At 37.0% G+C, this 18,077-nt stretch overlaps 1 protein-coding gene across 1 annotated transcript in view; it reads right to left on the reverse strand.

Annotated features, from left to right (window-relative positions):
* LOC122073961 (thioredoxin reductase 1, mitochondrial) overlaps positions 1-8,284 on the reverse strand; it is a 20,604-nt gene extending 12,320 nt beyond the window's left edge. Inside the window, exon 1 of the mRNA XM_042638703.1 lies at positions 7,137-8,284. Coding sequence (XP_042494637.1) covers positions 7,137-8,067 — 931 coding nt within the window. The 5' untranslated portion in view covers positions 8,068-8,284. The remainder of the gene's footprint in view (positions 1-7,136) is intronic.
* Positions 8,285-18,077: the final 9,793 nt, after the last annotated feature.

Here is an 18,077-nt window from a genome sequence, read left to right on the forward strand (position 1 = left end):
TTTTTTTGTTCTCAGTATCGGTGGAATCCGACACAGAGAATGGGAAGAGAAGAAGAAAGATGGGGAAGGAATAGGATCCTTCGGCTTTGATACCAAGTTGATGGAGAACCCTTAGGGAAGGGAGGGGAAATCAGAGTAGAGAGGGGGAAAAGGAGAATCACACTCAACACATTCATTCAATAATCAAATCGCTCTCTAAATCTTCAATCGATTACAACTAATATATAGGAAAATAGGAACATGAAATTAGAAACTTAACTGGAATGGAAACTAGCCTAAACTAGGAAACAATTATAAAAATGAAACAAAAGCAAGGAAGTAAATCCTACTCCTACGTCAGATCTGAAAAATAAAAGCATGAAATAAAATACTAAGTAAACTACTAATTTTATTTCCAACCCTTGTTGGACCAAAACCCTGGGCTGGACCGATTCTTCTTGGCTCTTGGCTTCCAAAGTCGGTCATGCTGGTCCAACCAAAAAAGGGCAGCCGTATCTGCATCACGGTGGTTGGTCTCAATGGCCATATAGTCTTTGTAGCCCCTGAAACTTACCATTTACCCTATTTAGGCTTCTAAACACAGTGGAACATTAGTTTTTTTTAAATCAAACCCGAAATGGTACTTTCACTTCGGACCCTATGTAGGTAGTATTCAAAACCTTCACCCTAGGCTATTCCACAATAAAAGAAAAAACAACTATTGATCATGTTTTTATGAAAAAAATGATTCTGAGAAGTAGTTTTTACCTAAAATTGTTCTTGAGAAGAAAAGGATCTCCAAAGGTTAATCATGAAGTGATAGTCTCCAATCTCCAAGCTTTGAAGTTGTTAATCTACACTGTAGAACAGAGATTTGGCAAGAAAAACCACCAAAAGCTCACTTTTTCTTCAATGCAGGGTGAGATAGGCAAGAGATGTCGAGTTATGTCGAGTTGAGGGTCGAAATTATGTATATATCCCATGTGACTTGGTCTCAAGTCGAGAGATATTCACCAAGATATTGTAAATTTTATATGTCACCTATGAACTCGTTTTGCCAAACCAAAAAAAAAGAAGTTAACATCGAGATCTCACCGAGATCTTGAACCATGATAAATACCATCCTAATACCAAGTTCTGATTTTGCTGCATGAATACTGTTATCCTATTCCAAATGGGATCCAATACTCCCTATTTTGGAGGCTATTCAAGAACTGAGACTCACTAATCAGTTACATCTATAATCAATACCAAAAATTAATCTACTGTAGGGTGTATTGAATCTGAAATCTGATCACTCATAAAACTTGCTGGTTGGCTGATTTTGAACTTCCCTAGATCCTCTAGGAGTCTCTATAATATCAGATCCAGCCTTTAGAGTTGGCTGAAAATTTCAGCAACTGCTCTAAGCATACAAAGGAGCACTCGACCAGGACTGTTTGCTAATATGATTTGTTGATTTAATCTTATATAATTTCTCTTGGTTCTGAAATTTCTTACTTTGCAATCAATCCTATTGTTGGTACTGATTTTTTCACACACACACACGCATGCCAACAACGACAACAACTAAATAGGGTTAGCTACATGGATCCTTGCTCTCCAATCAGCTATATTTGAGATCAGACTTAATACAAGGCCTAAGCTATGCATGTTTTTACTCACCACTTGTCCTAAGATTATTTTAGGTCTGCCCCTAGCTCTTTTAGTTCCTTCGATTTGAATCAAATCACTCCTCTGCATAGTTTTCAAGGGGCCGCCTTGGTGTCCAGGTGGTTTGCTTGGGGCCTAGGTGATTGTCTTCTTAGTGAACTACATGTGGCCTTTTGGTTTGGCACTTATTTAGTTTGCTTGGGGCCTAGGCAACTGTCGCCATAGTGAACTATCGCATTTTGGTTTGGCACTTATTTATGCCAAATATCATTTATATTATATTTGTTATTTCATTTACTTGAGATATTATTCATAATAAGCAAATACCCCCTATTTTAATACAATAAAATAGTTGAAAATAAATTTCTAGAAGGATAAAAAGTCAATCCCCAATCCAAGAACAAAAATTGAATTTTTTGTTGTAAAATCGATTTTCAACTCTCAAATTCTAGGGTTTTTCTCAATTCTGAAAATTTCATCAATCTTATCATGGTAAAACATTACTAAATACCAAAAGTCTGATAAAATAATCTTTTTTTTTTTATATCCATAAAATAAATTATTTCCATTTTTAATATTTTAATAGCATTCGCGCACTTTAAAATAAGTTTGACCAAAACATAACTTTGTCATTAAAAATCAGATTTAAGTAATCTTAGACTTATTGGAAAACAGGTTTTGTGCTCTACCTAATAAAAAATGTCTCATGTAAAAATAAAATCATTTGACCAGTCAAACTTATTATAAGACAAGAAAGTTTATCTATATGTTGATTTTTTATGACTTAATGTGACTTGATGTTGATTTTTTATTATTTTTATGACTTGATGTGGTTTAATGTTGAATTTTGATGATACAAGGTATATGTAGCATACTAAATGATGTTATAAAATAGGGAATAAAAAATAACACTTGTCGCCTAATCGCTTAGGCAACCCTCCAACGCTTTGGTTTGCCTTATCGTTGTGACAACTATGCTCCTCCGTGCTGGAGCATCCATTGAACATGGTCATACCATCTCAAACGACTTTCTCATAACTTATCATGTATCAAAGCTACTCCCAAATCAGCTCCCATATGATTATTCCCTAGTTTATCCTTCCTTTGATACTCATCCATCTCAACATCCTCATCTCCGCTACACTAAGTTTATCAATATGATGCTTCTTAACTGCCTAACGTTCCACACCATACATCATAGTCGGCCGTATGATTGTCCAACAAAATTTTCCTTGAAGCTTTAAAGGAATACTTCGATCACAAAACACTCCGGATGTACCTCTCCACTTCATTCATCCCATTTTAATTCTATGTGAAACATCATCCTCTATATCAACTTTTCTTTTATGATTGAGCCCAAATACCTTAAATAATCACTTTGAAGAATCTCCCTCTCATCAATTTTCACCACCTTCTTTATTTATGGTTGAACACAATGTTTCTCCTTCATTCATCCAGAATTTTCCTGATGCTCATAATCGTATTAAACAGCTTAGGTAGTCAAGATAGCCTCAAATTCCTAAGCTCTTCCACACTTCTATTGGGACCTCATCTGGCCCTTATGCCTAACTTACTTTCATCCTCCTTAAAGCTACTTTTACTTCTGAAGCCCTAATTTTTTTTATGTATCTACAACATGTGGTGTCTTGATGGGTAACGCAGTCTTCCAAGATACTATTACTTAAAGCCATAGTTTTTAAGGCGCTGCTAAGACGTCCCCTTACCAGCGCCTTGGCGCTGATGCAATCTAGAGATGGTAAGGCAGTGCTCCGCCTTACGTGAAGTGGCGCCTTATGGGTTTTTTTTTTAAACACATTTTAAATTACTTGATGAAGATTCCAAATATAGATTTTTTATTGGTAGGTGTATGGTTTTATTAACACTTGAGATGTATGGGATCAGCTTTACTCCACCAAAAATAACCAAAACAAACAAAACGAAAACACGATTCACAAACAGGGTTTGAATTTTGTCAAGGGTTTTAAGAAAGGGCTTTGAGAAGTTATCAAGGAACAAGGAAGAACCACTGATCTAGGCAACCATTTTGCTCCTGCAGCGGTGAGCTTCATTCTTCTTTGACAGAAGTAGAAATATAATGGATGACCTTAGGGCTTAGGCACTCATTTTGGCTTCATAGAGGTAAGTATAATAAATACTTGTATTTTTTTGTCTTCTTTTCTTTATATTTATAATTTTGTTTCATAATTATGTATTTATATTATATGTTAATATGTTATGATGATTGGTGATTGATGAAGATGAACTTAGTTTATTCGCTTTATTGATTTGTTTTCTTGATGAATATCTTACATTGGTATGAATATGAACCTTTAATATTTATTTAACATATGAGTAATATGATTCAACTATGATTTGAGCCAAATAGATTGGTTTTATAAAAAAATTACACAGGAACGCTTTAGTCAATAGGGCGACGCTTTATGCCCACCTTATCGCTAAGGTGCTCTGAAAGACCCTCAAACGCCTCCGTCGCCTTACCGCCTTAAAAATTGTGCTTGAAACGTCTTCAGTTATAGCTACAAAAATATTCTTTCCATCTCTCCTTACCGTCCCCATCCCTTATTAGTGTTTTACAATCTTCACTTTTAATACATCTAACGTCGTCGAGATCTATACTCTTCTTTCCCCTCATTTTAGCTATTTTATAGATAATTTTCCCCCTTCCTTTGTGCTTAGATTATTATAAAGATCTTCATATTTCTTGGTCCTTATTTTCTCCACAATTTTCTTAGCTTCCTTTTTTGAAAATTAATACCTTTACAGATCCTCTGCATCCTTGGTTCTTTGCCATGTCTTAAAACTAGCTTTCTTAGCCTTAATGGTTGCTTGAACCTCTCATCCCAGCACCAAGTCTCCCTTGAGGAATGACGTTTTCTTTTCGATTCGCCAAGGACATTTTTAACAACATTCTTAAAACAAGTAGTTATATTGCTCCACATCGTATTAGTGTCTCCCTTAAAGTCCCACTTTCGTTGTTTGACCACTTTATTAGTAAATGATTTCGAAGCATCTACTTTTAAGCTCCACCACCTTGTCCTAGGGCAAATAAGTTCACCTTTCTTATGATTATACGAAGTGAAGCACCACCCTCTCTCTTCCTCTTCTACTTTCTCTCAACCTTTTCTTCACCTCTTTATTTTTCTTGCATGCATCTTTGGACAGCAGCAGTTCACACAAGAGAGGAGTTCCATATCATTCAAAAAATGCTTTAAAACACCTTTTTCTTTTCTTCTTTTTTTCTAAACTGTATGTGATAGGTTCCAGCAGAAATACAGGTCTGTCCATGATTCTCTTTCTTAAGACATGGCTTGCTGAATCATCATTCACAGAACTGCAAAGTCGTCGTATTTATCTTGTATGCTGGAACTCCCAATATCTCTAAAATTCAACTCTTCTTTTGAGGTCTGCTACCTAGTGAGGCACATATCCATGACCACTAATCTATGTCGTGTGATTAAGCTCTCCCTTGGTTTAACCTTACACTCCTTACATAACAATCTATCAAACCTTCTTGTTAGGAATAAATCTATTTGGCTATTATGATGCTCACTTTTGAAGGTAACTAAATGCTCGTCTCTCTTTTCAAAATAAATATTTACAATGGATCAACCATAATCCAGTAATCCACAACAAAATCTAAAATTATATCCTCCATGTATACCTTCATAGCCTCTACGATCTTTTCCAACATATCTGTTCATATCGCCCCAAATAATAATAATTTCTCCTCGGCTAAAACCATGCACTAATCTATCCATGTGTTCCCAAAATTGTGCGTAAGTGCTGATTATATCCACAAACTCTTTCTCCAACATATATATATGAGAAAAAGAAGCATGAAAGGCTGTGTGGCCCGTGAGCACAAACACAAAGGGGTAAAAATGACCACCTCGCCCCCCCATGAAAGACATGAATCCCACCCATGTTGATGCTTCCGCGTGCATTCTCATTGGCCATCGCAATGGTGCATGGGCCACACTGCCTTCTAAGGAACCCTCTCCCTATATATATATATATATATATATAAAAGAACCACAGAGCTTACGGCAAAGAACAATGCAAGAACTTCAGAATACACTCCTGATCCTTATAATAGATAGTTGAGATGTTACTAGGCTCAAGTTCAGACAATTGTTCATTGGCTGGTACCAAAGACTTTGAATGATGCCAGGAGCTTTCATGCCCCGCTTCTTTATACAGGAGGTATATTCCTCACTTTAGTACTATTATGTGGACCTGAAAAGAGATACACTTTGTGTGGACCTCCAAGGCAGAGCAAAGTTTTGAGGAGATCAAGGATAGGCCTTCAACCACCCCTATCCTAACTTTACTTGATTTCAAGCAGCCCATTCAGGTGGCTTGCGACACCTCCAAGGTGGGCATTGGTACCTGTATTGAGCCAAGGGGGTAGACCAATGGCATGCTACAGTGAGGAGTTGAGTGATGCCAAACTCTATTACTCCACCTATTATGTCGAGTTTTTTATAGTTGTGTATGCACAACATCATTAGAGACACTACTTGGCGCACAAAGCGTTTGTCTTTCATTCTGACCATGAATTATTGAAGCACTTGGATAAACAACAAAAACTTAGTGCCAAACATGCTGCGTGGTCCAGGTATATATAGGAGTTCACTTTTCTTTTGAAGCACAAGTCATTTGCTCAAACAAAGTGGCAGAAGCCTTGAGTAGACATGTTAATCTATTGTTTACCCTGTATGCTGAGGTTGCAGGTTTCAACACCTTCAGGGATATATTGCTTACAGACCCATACTTTGCAGCATCATGGAGGATGTTCAGGCAGGGAGACACAATGAGTTTATCCTTAATGATGGTTTTCTTTTTCAAAGGAAATCAGTTATATGTGTCTGATTGCAGTTGGTGACTCAAGATTATGCATGAGTTGCATAACAAAGGATACTTCAGGAGAGACAAAACCTTAAAGTTAATTTCAAACACACTATTTGCCCAAGATGAAGAAATATATATGCAGATTTGTAAGCGATGTCACATTTGTCAGGTAGCTAAGGGAGCAGCTACTAATGTGGGATTGTATTCACCTTCACCAGTACCTGAAGGACTATGAACTGACCTCACTACGAATTGTGTGTTAAGTTTTCAAGGACACATAGATCTTTTGACTCAGTATATGTGATTGTTGACAGGTTCACTAAGATGGCGCATTCATAGCTCGCAGGAGGACTATGGATGTGTCTCAAAGTGCTTGTTTATTCTTCAGGGAGGTAGTCAGATTGTATGGCATTCACCTCACAGACCCAATAGAGCAAAGCCAAGCAAACAGCGAACTGGAGGTTTTCTTACACACAAATCATATTACTAAGCTCAACGAAATTATGAAACCCATCAAACAGATACGACGCATTGAATTTATCTTCTAAGAAATCAATTGAAAGAACAAATAATCAAAAGACTGAAATAAGAAACCAAAAATTAGAAAATCGCCAAATAATAGTAGCACTAACCTGTGCCAGCAGCAGTAATCGCTTGCCGGTACTTCTTGTCCTGCACATCACCAGCCGCGAAAACACCTCCGACACTCGTCTGTGTCGTTCCCGGCTTCGTCACAACGTAACCATCAGAGTCGAGTTCCAGCTGGCCATCCAAGAACTTGGTTGCCGGCTCATGCCCGATGGCAAAGAACAAACCCGACACCTTCAAATCGGAGACGTCGCCAGTGACCACATTCTTCACCTTTAAACCTCCCAAAACCCCCTTGGCTCCATCTCCATAGGCTTCAACCACTTCCGAGTTCCACAGCGCCTCGATCTTTGGATTGGTGAATGCACGATTCTGCATTATCTTGGAAGCCCTAAAAGTATCCCTTCTATGAATGATATAAACCTTAGATCCAAACTTGGTCAAGAAATTCGCCTCCTCCATCGCGGAATCACCTCCTCCGATGACCGCCAATGGCTTCTCTCTGAATATGGGGGCCGCACCATCACAAACCGCACAAGCAGAGATCCCTCTATTCCAGAAACCACCTTGACCATCGCCAGACCCGATGAAATTCAAACGCTTTGCGACAGCACCAGTAGCGACAATAACGGAATCAGCCAGAACGGACTTGGAATCAGTGAAAACCTTGAAAGGGTTTGTTGAGAAATCGACTTTGGTGACAGTCTCGGTGAAGATTTCAGTGCCGAAGCGAAGGGACTGGCTGCGGCAGCGATCCATGAGCTCCATACCCATGATACCTTCAGGGAAGCCCGGGAAATTCTCGACGTCGGTGGTCGTGGTGAGTTGACCACCGGGGGCAATGTCGTTGGCCATCCAACCTTCGAATAGGATGGGTTTGAGCTCCGCACGGGCAGCGTAGATGGCGGCGGTGTGAGCAGCGGGGCCACTACCGACGATGCAGAGGCGAGTCTTCAGAGTCTGGAGATCATCCATGGCGGCGCCGGTGAGTTTCAAGGCAGAACAAGGGGCGGCAGCGGCGGCTGAGAAGTCCCTGAGAAGGTCAAAGAGCTTTGAGCACGAACGCCTCAAGATTCGCACATATCATCTGCCTCAGTCTTTCCTCGCTCCATTTCAGGGTCTTATATTCCCTCAACTTTGGGCGCCAAAACGCCTTCGTCAACAGTTTCCCTTCAGCCTTTCACTCGCCGGCTGGAGGACGTGGGTTCGATGGATGTTCATACTAACATGTGACTGAGATTCTGGGGTGGATGCTAATCTCACGGTTCCATGCTGCATAGAATCCGCTGGTCGTACGATCCCAGTCCCACCTCCTGCCATTACGAGGATAAAGAGTAATATATTTGAAAATTAAAAAAAAAATGTGTTAGATTTTGACACGTATCACCTGGTGATTGCACTAACAGCTGATCCATTTTCGTTTTATCTTTGAAACTTTGTTTTTTACCCTGCCTGCCAACTGATCAATAGACCCCAAAGGGACAAGGCAGAGAGGAAGTTCCAAATCCTTGGACGAGGAATACCCATGGGCCATGGCCCATTCGACATGGTCATAAGCCGGCCCATTAGATTCTCCATGATCCTATCCTAATCGAAGGAGCATGTCCAACGTTTCGTGTCAAGTTTCTGTGTCAAAATTATTATTATTTTTTTTTTTAATAAAGAAATTGGAAAGAGGGAACTACATTTTGTTGGTCCGTCAATTCTCTTTTTTAATGTTTTTTTCTTTCACTTTTTGTTTAAAAAAAAAACAAAAAACACCATAAATGCACCAAACATTTTATTCCGTTTTTTTTGTTCACATATAATGAAAAAACTCCATAAACGTTTTTCTAAAACGTTACCAAACGCAGCTTCATAATTGGTATCTGAATCTGAATCCGGATCGTGTCTAACTGATTTTAATCCTAATTCAACTGGAAGCAAGCGGTAATCAACCTTAAATCCCTTTAAACTAAACCCTAGAAACACAATGAAAATCCGCCCTTTAACAGTGATGAAGCGATGAAGAGAAGTGGTGCTTGGTGGCTCTTGGACTCCCTCCTATTCGCATTCCTCATGAGGTACGCTAACTTACAATTGCTTCAGGCCTTTCTAATGTAGGAGCAAGTGGTCGAACCTAGGTTATGGAATTGATAGATTTTGAATTAAATTAAGCCCAACGTTGTTCAGCCTAAGATATATGGTGCGAAATGTTGGATAATTAAAAAATATTATATAGATAAATTCAATAACCCAAGCGGGTAGTGCAGTAGGTAAACAAATAACTTGGTACGAGTCATAAGACGTTTATATAATGTCGTAATAAATATGGCTCAATGGGCCCATTTTCAACCCCTTGTGGGTCCCTGTCTCGCCGGTTGTGTGGCCTAGCATCGGAGAAAAGAATGGAAATCACTTGATTATTCACTTAAGTTGTGTCATGTGGGAAGAAATGTCTTCTTATGTAAAATAAGTTCCATGTTTTTATTGAATTATTATAGTTTTATTTTGTCAATTACCTAACTCGGTCTGATCTGAAGGCTAAATATTTAACCTTCACCCAACCTATCACGTGATAGATATCTGATTTGTCCGTGGATTCCATAACAAATGTACCGTACAAATTAACCAGTGCCCGTGGTTGGTTGAAATGGATAGAATAGAATGTGTAAATTGAGTTGAACCAACCCAAACCTAATCTAGCCGGTTGATTTTCAGCTGGGCTAGGCTGGGATTTAGCTTATGGGATTGTTCACGTTCAAATTGGACGGCAAGGTTTAGGGGTTTTCTGAAGCCTAACGTGGCTGAATACTACTGCTTTTATATTGCAGGGGTGGAGCCCAGGTTTTAGGAACGACCGTGATCCAGATCAGTCTTGGCCAAGGTTTAAAACTCAGGATCCATCTCAATCGAGGTATCACTGGCTATGTTTAGTAGCCAAGAGAAGAAAAGAAAAGAAAAAATAATTTAGAAAATAAAGGAAAAGAAAAGAGAAAATAAGAAATGAAATGGTGATAAAATAAAAAAAAATCATGCATGTTTAGTTACCATTAGAAGAGAAAAGAATAAAAGAAAATAAATTTTTTTTTATATTTTCTCATGTTTTCTTGTGTTTTTTGCAATATATTTTTATTTTTTTTAGCAAAAGAAAACTTCACAATTCCTAAGGGGAATTTTAAAATTCAAAAACTGAATCTTCTCTTAGATGAGGACATACTAAGCACAAAGATAAAATTTTAAACCATTTTTGTACTTTTTTCTTTTCTTTTCTTTTCTTCTTTTGGCTACCAAACACATCTTATTATCATACTGAATCGAATGGTTTTTGTTTTATGTTAAACTTGGTTACCCTTATTCCTTACTAGTAGATCTATATTGGAGGGTGTGTGCTCAAGGCATGCATCTAGGGAGAACACTTTTTCACGACGTATTCCGAAAGGTCCAAGTTGCAAAAGGTGTGGTTGTACAGTTGAATCAAGTGACCATATTTTATTAAAGTGTCCGTTCGCGAAGACCACTTGGTTTGGCAGTAACTTATTCTTCTCTGTTCCTAATGAGGGTCCCCTAAAACTTACAAGATGGTTGGAGAATTGGGATCGTATTCAATTTTCGAGCAAAGGTCGAAGAGAGGAAGCGTTGAGTTTGTGCTCCTTTGAGTGTTGGTATCTTTGGATCGCAAGGAATGATTTGATTTTTAATTACAAAGATTAGACTCCAGTGGAAGTTTTCACCAAAACCCAATAAGCTTTCAATGAGTTATAGTCTTGCCCCAAGATTCGTGGTCTTCAACGTGAGGTTCATTCTCCACCATCTTTAAATGTTGACCAATCATGGATTCGACTTCTCCCTAGTTTTATTAAGGTCAATACAGATGTTGCATTTCCCCTTGGTGCTTCTTGTGGAGGTATTGGGGTTAGCATTCGAAATTATTTGAGAGCTCATATACAGGCAATCTCCTATACATCTTCCTTTGTAGGACGTTCTTGTGGGAGAAGCTTGTGCTATTAGATGTGGCCTACAGAGTGCCATCGATGGAGGATTCCCTTACATTTTTGTGGAGTGGATAATGTCTTTCTTATAAATGCAATTAATAGGCAATCCCCTCCTCCCCCCATTGACATTTTTGGTATTGTCTCTGATCTCAAGCTCCTTGCCTCTAAATGTAGATAATGTAATTTCTCTTATATTCCTAGGGAAGCAAATAATGCCGCTCATTCCCTAGCCCGGGCAAGCCCTGTCTACGGCATGTAAGATAGATTGACCATTTTCCACTCGTTGGCTTCTAGATCTTTGTAATCAAAATGCCTTGAGCTCCTCATGCCCTCTTTTGTAATAAAAATTCCCTTAAAAAGAAGAAGAAGAAGAAGATCTATATTGGATTGGTTAAAATCAATCCAATCCATACGATCCTGATCAATCCCATCCTATTTTTAAAACTGTGATCTTGGCCATAGATCCCAATTCTTAAAATCATGGTGGAACCTGGGTGCAGATACATTAATGGCAGGACCCACCATAATATGGGGTAGAGATTTTTCTAAAAAAAACTGTGTACCCTTGCATCTAAGTATGAACACATTTTCTCAAATAGTAATTTGATGTAATCAGTAATGCATTAAAAAAATCTATTACATATAAATTCGGGGAATAGAAGGTTGCATGGTGCCCACATCTAGAAATAGGAAGGATGAAATGAGTGCCTCACGGGCCATGCAATCAAACAATGATCTTCCACAATGCAAGCATAATTAGTACATCTAAATAGGGGGGTGCCATGACGTAACCCAGTCTGTTTGAGAAAATTTACTCATTTGGACCAGGTTGGGTCAACCCTAAACATGATTGGGCTGGGCTAGGTTGCTACCAAATATGACCTAGTCAATACTCCCAGTCGGTTTCATTCGGGCCTAGTTTGTCTCTATCGGTTTAAGACCCTTTACCGTGTCTACTCCGTATTAACTAATAGATCCTCATAGGCAAGGACTTTATTTATAATCGGTTATTCGGTTATACTGTTTTGGACCTTTGGTGCGCCCGGCGGTTAAATGATTGGTCCGATTATGGGGTTTAAATGGTTGGATCCAGTTGGGTCCAGTTGGGTCAACCAGTATGGGCCAGCTTTTGACACCTATAGTCCATAGGTGGTCCCACTATATGGCTATGGTCTCATTCTTTAAAACATCTCCGACCAAAAATTGGAAACTTTTAAATAGATATAAATTATTTTTTTGAACTTTGTTTCCTGGGCGGCGAATTTTTAAATTTAGGGTCGGTTGGTAAGATAAGAGGCCCCTCATTTAAATCATTGTCCTATTGACAATAGACGGTTCAAATTTATAATGCAATATAAGCATAAAGAGCCATTGAATAGAAGTAGAGAGCTCATATCACTAATTTGGATGGGATAATGGATTCAAATAAATGGGTTAGTTTTTATGTCCTAATCAAGTGGGTTAATTTAAATTTCCAACTAAATGCAACCTAAAGCTTCTACAATTGAAGTGGTTGTCTCTAGTTATTATCTTGGGAAGATTGAGAAATGGAAAGCCTTTTCTAGAAATAGATTTGGTTTCATTTTTAGTGAAAAAAAAAAAAATTCATATAAAAAGTTATGAATCATCTATTAACAGTAAATGGAAGAAACTCACTTCCATTTGGCTCTAACATGTCTCTTCGAGATATCACTGTCCAACTCGGATGATGTGCTTTTTTTTTTTTAACTTTTTTGCTTGCTACGGTATACCCTCTTATCTCTGGTATTGTGTTTGTCAATTCTGAGGTTACTTTTATACATGGTGACAAAATCTTTTTAACCATGGGATCTGATTCTCTGATTGGAACGAAGAATAATATTTCAAATTTTCATCAATAGAGGATGATGGTTAATAATAAGACTCATTATTCTAAGAGTACAATCATAGCGTCAGATCATCGTGGATTAAGAGATTCTTTCTTCACTTTAGGTGTCAAAAAGCTTCCACCTAAAAGAGATAGAGTGTCTTTTCAAGTGCAACCCTTGACCCCATTTCTAGCTGCCTCATTGATTTAGTTTGTTTTAGGTTACCCACAAAGCATTGTACATCCGACCATTGGGTTGGAGTGGTTAATTAGTTTTGAGTCTCCAGATCCATCACAATTCAATTGCATGTTTTTTGTACTGATCAAAATCAAGAAAGAATGAAAGAACCCTTTGAGAGAGGATTCTTGTCATCTAGGCATATTTCAATTTACATAGCATGTCTTAGAAGAGCTCAAATCTTTTATGAGGTTTCAAAATTTTGTATTATGATTAATCTTTAAGCTGCTTGAAAGATCACCCAAAGAAAACAGAAGTTATGGATTTCAGTATTAACAGTTCATCAGCATCCAAAGCTCATTGAACACTAAGGTGCAGCTTTAAGCTGACCAAACCCTTCAATACAAGGTCTTGAAAGGAGCCTTTCTATCTAATTTAACCTCTCAAAACTTTGGCGAAATCATTGCTTTTGGTTCACTGGCTCAGTAGTCATTAAGATACGTGTGAGGAGAATAGTCACTCATCGATTACACATTTACACCCAAGACCTTCGGTCATGTCGTATACCTTTAGCCCTTCCACCTAATAATTTGAGTTTTTGAAATGAATATTTACATGGTATGAGAGCAGTTCCATCCTTTCTTTTATTCTTTCACAGGTACAATGGATTTTCATTTAAGATATGAGCTTCTTCATTACCTGGTAAAATAAAAGAGTGTATGTCTTTGATATTTTTTCCGTGGTTTATTGGGTTTAATTAGGTCCTGTCTTCATTCTAATTGAGCATTAACAATCACATGTTTATTTTATTTTTTATGAAAATCACATTTTTACTTTAATCTTAGTGTTTTATTTTTATTTATAATACCATATTCATTTATTTTTCACAAGATGGCATGATTCTTATTCATTAGTCCAATCATGATCATTTATGGTCTTCCTCCTCCTTGACAATGCTAGGTGATAAATGATGGTCCAAGGTGTAGGAAATTATCCTAACCTTCCACCAATTTAATTGGTTGGGTATACTTGTGATATAAATGTTTACTTATACTACCCCATGAAGATCAAGATGGCTATTTTAATTGTTATTTATTATTTTTTTTTTAATGAAGAATTCATCAAGGCTATGTTTGATTGCCAAGAAATGAAACCAAAAAAAAAGAGGAGAGATAAACACATAAGAGCCAATAATTGCATCATACTTTAGGTGAAAGGAGATCTACGAAAACATCACTTTCCTTCCAAAATTTAGCCTTAGGCAAATGGGAGATATATAAATACATCACCAAACATAGCCTTAGGTGAAAGGATATCTACGAATACAACATTTTCTAGCTAAGTTGAGATGAAGGAGAAACTAAGAGCAGAGGAACTCACTCAAATTTATCCATAGAGTGAACTACATTGTTTACTATTTTACTAATATTTCAAACAGAAACATAGGAAAAGGAGGAAGCAATAACCAAAATGTCCTCAATACATGCATACTTTGTTATCTTTGGTTTACTATAAATCCACTTATAAATCACTTGTATTATTCATCTTTGCCTGGAATTTGACCATGGAGATGGGCAGCTGGCATGGCGCCATGGCATCCTTAATCACATGAGCTCACCCCTTGGGTGTCTATTTCACCAAATGGCAAGTTAGTGATGATGACAAGACTTCACCAACCATTGTTACAACCAAGAGTGACACGGTATATACATATTAACAAGGCTCAATTGGCCAAGGATTTAGGCACATCAATGTGGGCCCTAAATCCCCTCCCTTCAAAAAAAAAAAACTTTTTATTTTCAATCATTAGTCATTGGGCTAAGAGACCAAGCTCTCTTGAATCTATTTGGCCAAGTTGGTCCAACCATCATCTTTCATTATTTTTCACTCTTTCAACTAAAAAACAAAGGCAACATTTAAAAGTATATGGAATTCAAATGGATGGCCATGGGAGTGTTACCTATTTTCATATTAATGAAAACTTTTGTAGCTGTAGTTTTTGTTAAAAAATTACAGGGAGACTACACACATTGCTCACAAGTGGACAGTTAAAGCTAGGAAGAAAAAGATATCTAGTGAAGTTTGTACTTATCTTTTTGCTTAATTCATCTTTAATTTTCATAAAAATAAATACATGATAGGTAATTCTTATAAAATAAAAGGTAGATGATCCTTTCTATTGTGTTTAGGGGTGTCAATTGTGATCTCGATTGATTTCAATGAGGTTGATTTAGGCCCTTAACACATATTGGTCTAGACTAAATTCGATTGATAAGCTACTTGATTCTTAAAATCAAATCGAAGCCAATTAACCATTGTTTTGAGCAATTTTTTGTTTATCTCTTATTGATTTGATTATTGGTATCTTATCAATTGTTATTATTATGATAAAGTTTTTTCTTCCCCAATGGTTGAATGATGGGACGGTCAAGATGTGACCCACCCTTCACTCTCCACTTCTCTCCCACTTAGTGTACATGGTCGCGATTGGCCACAATGAATGAAAAGCCTTGGGAAAACCCAATCCTATTATTATTACAAAAAAAAAGAAAACATATATAATTGATATATCAACTTCAGTTAACACCTTATATTGAGTTATATAGGTTTATATACAAAATATATATTATTTTTAACAATTATAATCCAATTATTAAATATATAAATAAACTATTAATTTTTATCAGAGTTTTTCTTTTTTGATTCAAGTCTATTGGGTTGATTTTGATCGACCTTATCATTTCAATTAAGCTAGATTGAGATGAATAAGAAATCTGATAAATCCAATTTTAATTTTTCTAATATGAGAAAGATTTCATTCACCAACGGAGGAAAGTTTCATCCACCATCATGAGGTTCTACAACATCAATGTCCTCTCTTGTTCATCTAAAAGTCAGCTGTCAAGGATTCCCCTTCACCATGACTGAAAGAAAACGCAATCCTTTTCATTAAGTTCGGAAGTACTTCTCAATTGAGACGCCAAATTAACACCATTAGGCCCTAATCCACGCAACTCTCTTCTCAGTTCTCACCTCCACAAAGTAACACCAATTATTACAGAACTAATAATAATAATACAAACAAGACTGTCAACCTTCGCTGTCTTTCACCTTTGCCTTTCTGGTTCTTAATTGTCAAATCCAAATATTCTAACGGCACCGAAGAAGAAGAGAAACCAGAGGAGAATCTCTCTCTCTACCCATTGTTCTATACTTCCTTTATTCTTTATTAGTTCTTTCTTTATTCTGAGTTAATCATTGTACTCTCAAAGCAGATTTGAATACTTCAATTATTCCATCCACACGGAGAGACAAATAATATATTTTTTTTCTCATAATTTTTCACAATTTTCTACAGAGATTTCATGAAATCCATGAAAGAAGTAAGAAAAAGGAAAAATGAGCACAAACCCATAAAATAAATTCTCATTCCAGATCAGTTTCTCTCATCTCTGAACGACTAGAGGACTTCTTGATGAACTCCAAGCAATCAGCAATGGCTTCTGAATAGAAAGAATTTGATCTTCAAAAATTTCTCAACTTACAATCAGACCCATTAAAGCTTCCTTCTTCCACTAATTTTTCTCATAATTATTCACAATTTTCTACAGATTTAATGAAATCTATGAAGGCAGTAAGAAAGAAACAAAAATTAACACAACCCATTAAAACAAATTCTTATTCCTCCCTACAAAACAAAACTAAGGTGGACAAGAGTAGCACTCTAGTCTCAACCTTGAGAATTGAGATCAGATTCTCTCATCTCTGAACAACTGAGTTATCATCATCATCAACTGAAACAGAGGACCTCTTGATGAACTCCAAGCAATCAGCAATAGCTTCTGAATAGAAAGAATTTGATCTCCCATAGTTTCTCAACTTATTACAATCAGACCCATTAAAGCTTCCTCCTACCACTATTTCCATTCCTTTCTTGCTGCTCCTTTTGCAGCCACTGCACCTACTGATTCCCTTCTTCAATGAAGACTTCCACCAGTTTAAGAGCCTAATGAAGTATAGAAACCTCACACGCAGCCGATACACAGAGAACCTCCGAGGGCTTAGCCGGAAGCCTCTTCTCCTCCCAACCTTGTTTAAGCTCATCTCAGACTTACCCATTTGCAGAAAACACTTCATATGAAACAGAGCTCTATCAGTCTCTGTAATGGGTTATTTATACACGGATATAAAGAATAGTGGAAGGTGAGATCTTAAAAGGGGACGAAGATACGGGGAAGATGGTTGGTGTTTTGATAAAAATTAAATCTTTTTACAGAAAGGTGATCGAATTTTACAACGTGGACATGAACAGATTTATTATTAAATTACTGATTTAAAAAAAAATTGTTATAAAGAAGTATGGAGGAAACAGGAAAGGGGCTAATTTCAATCTTTTGGTGTTAGTTAAACAATGTTGACTATCTTGTTTTGTCATTTTTCCAGTGAAGTTTAGAGAGTTTTATATTGGTAAAGCAAACTTTTAGCTTTAATTTACTGTGATTAGCGAAAGATTTAAACTTTTTTTTTAAATGGGTTGAGGAGGAAATGGAGGAAGGTCCATCCTATATGGTCGGTAGTAGGAAAATATTGAAAGAAACAAGGACCTAAGTCAGTTGGGGTTGTCCATCAACCCCTTGCCATTCATGTTTTGTATTTTTTAAAGTAAATGTTGTTGTCGAAGTAGGTAGGGCTAAGGGGCTTAGTGGTAAGTGTAACTCCTTTGTCTTAATTTCAAAGGGTGGGGTTGATAGTTGGCAGCAATATTACTATTCACCTCCTTAAAAGATTTAAAAATTAATTTTTTAGGATGCTCGATTTAAGTATGTTAAATGGTTTGGTTTGATTCGATTCAATTAATGATGGATCAAAACAAAAAATTAGTTTGGTTTTGATTACATGGTTTGTATTTAGTATAAACGGCTCAGTTATTTGGTAATCGCTTTATATGAAATCGGCTTTTTGATTTAATGGTTTATTTATTCTATTT

This window comes from Macadamia integrifolia, chromosome 3 (genome assembly GCF_013358625.1).
Source record: "Macadamia integrifolia cultivar HAES 741 chromosome 3, SCU_Mint_v3, whole genome shotgun sequence".
In the NCBI taxonomy this organism is placed as follows: Eukaryota; Viridiplantae; Streptophyta; class Magnoliopsida; order Proteales; family Proteaceae; genus Macadamia; species Macadamia integrifolia.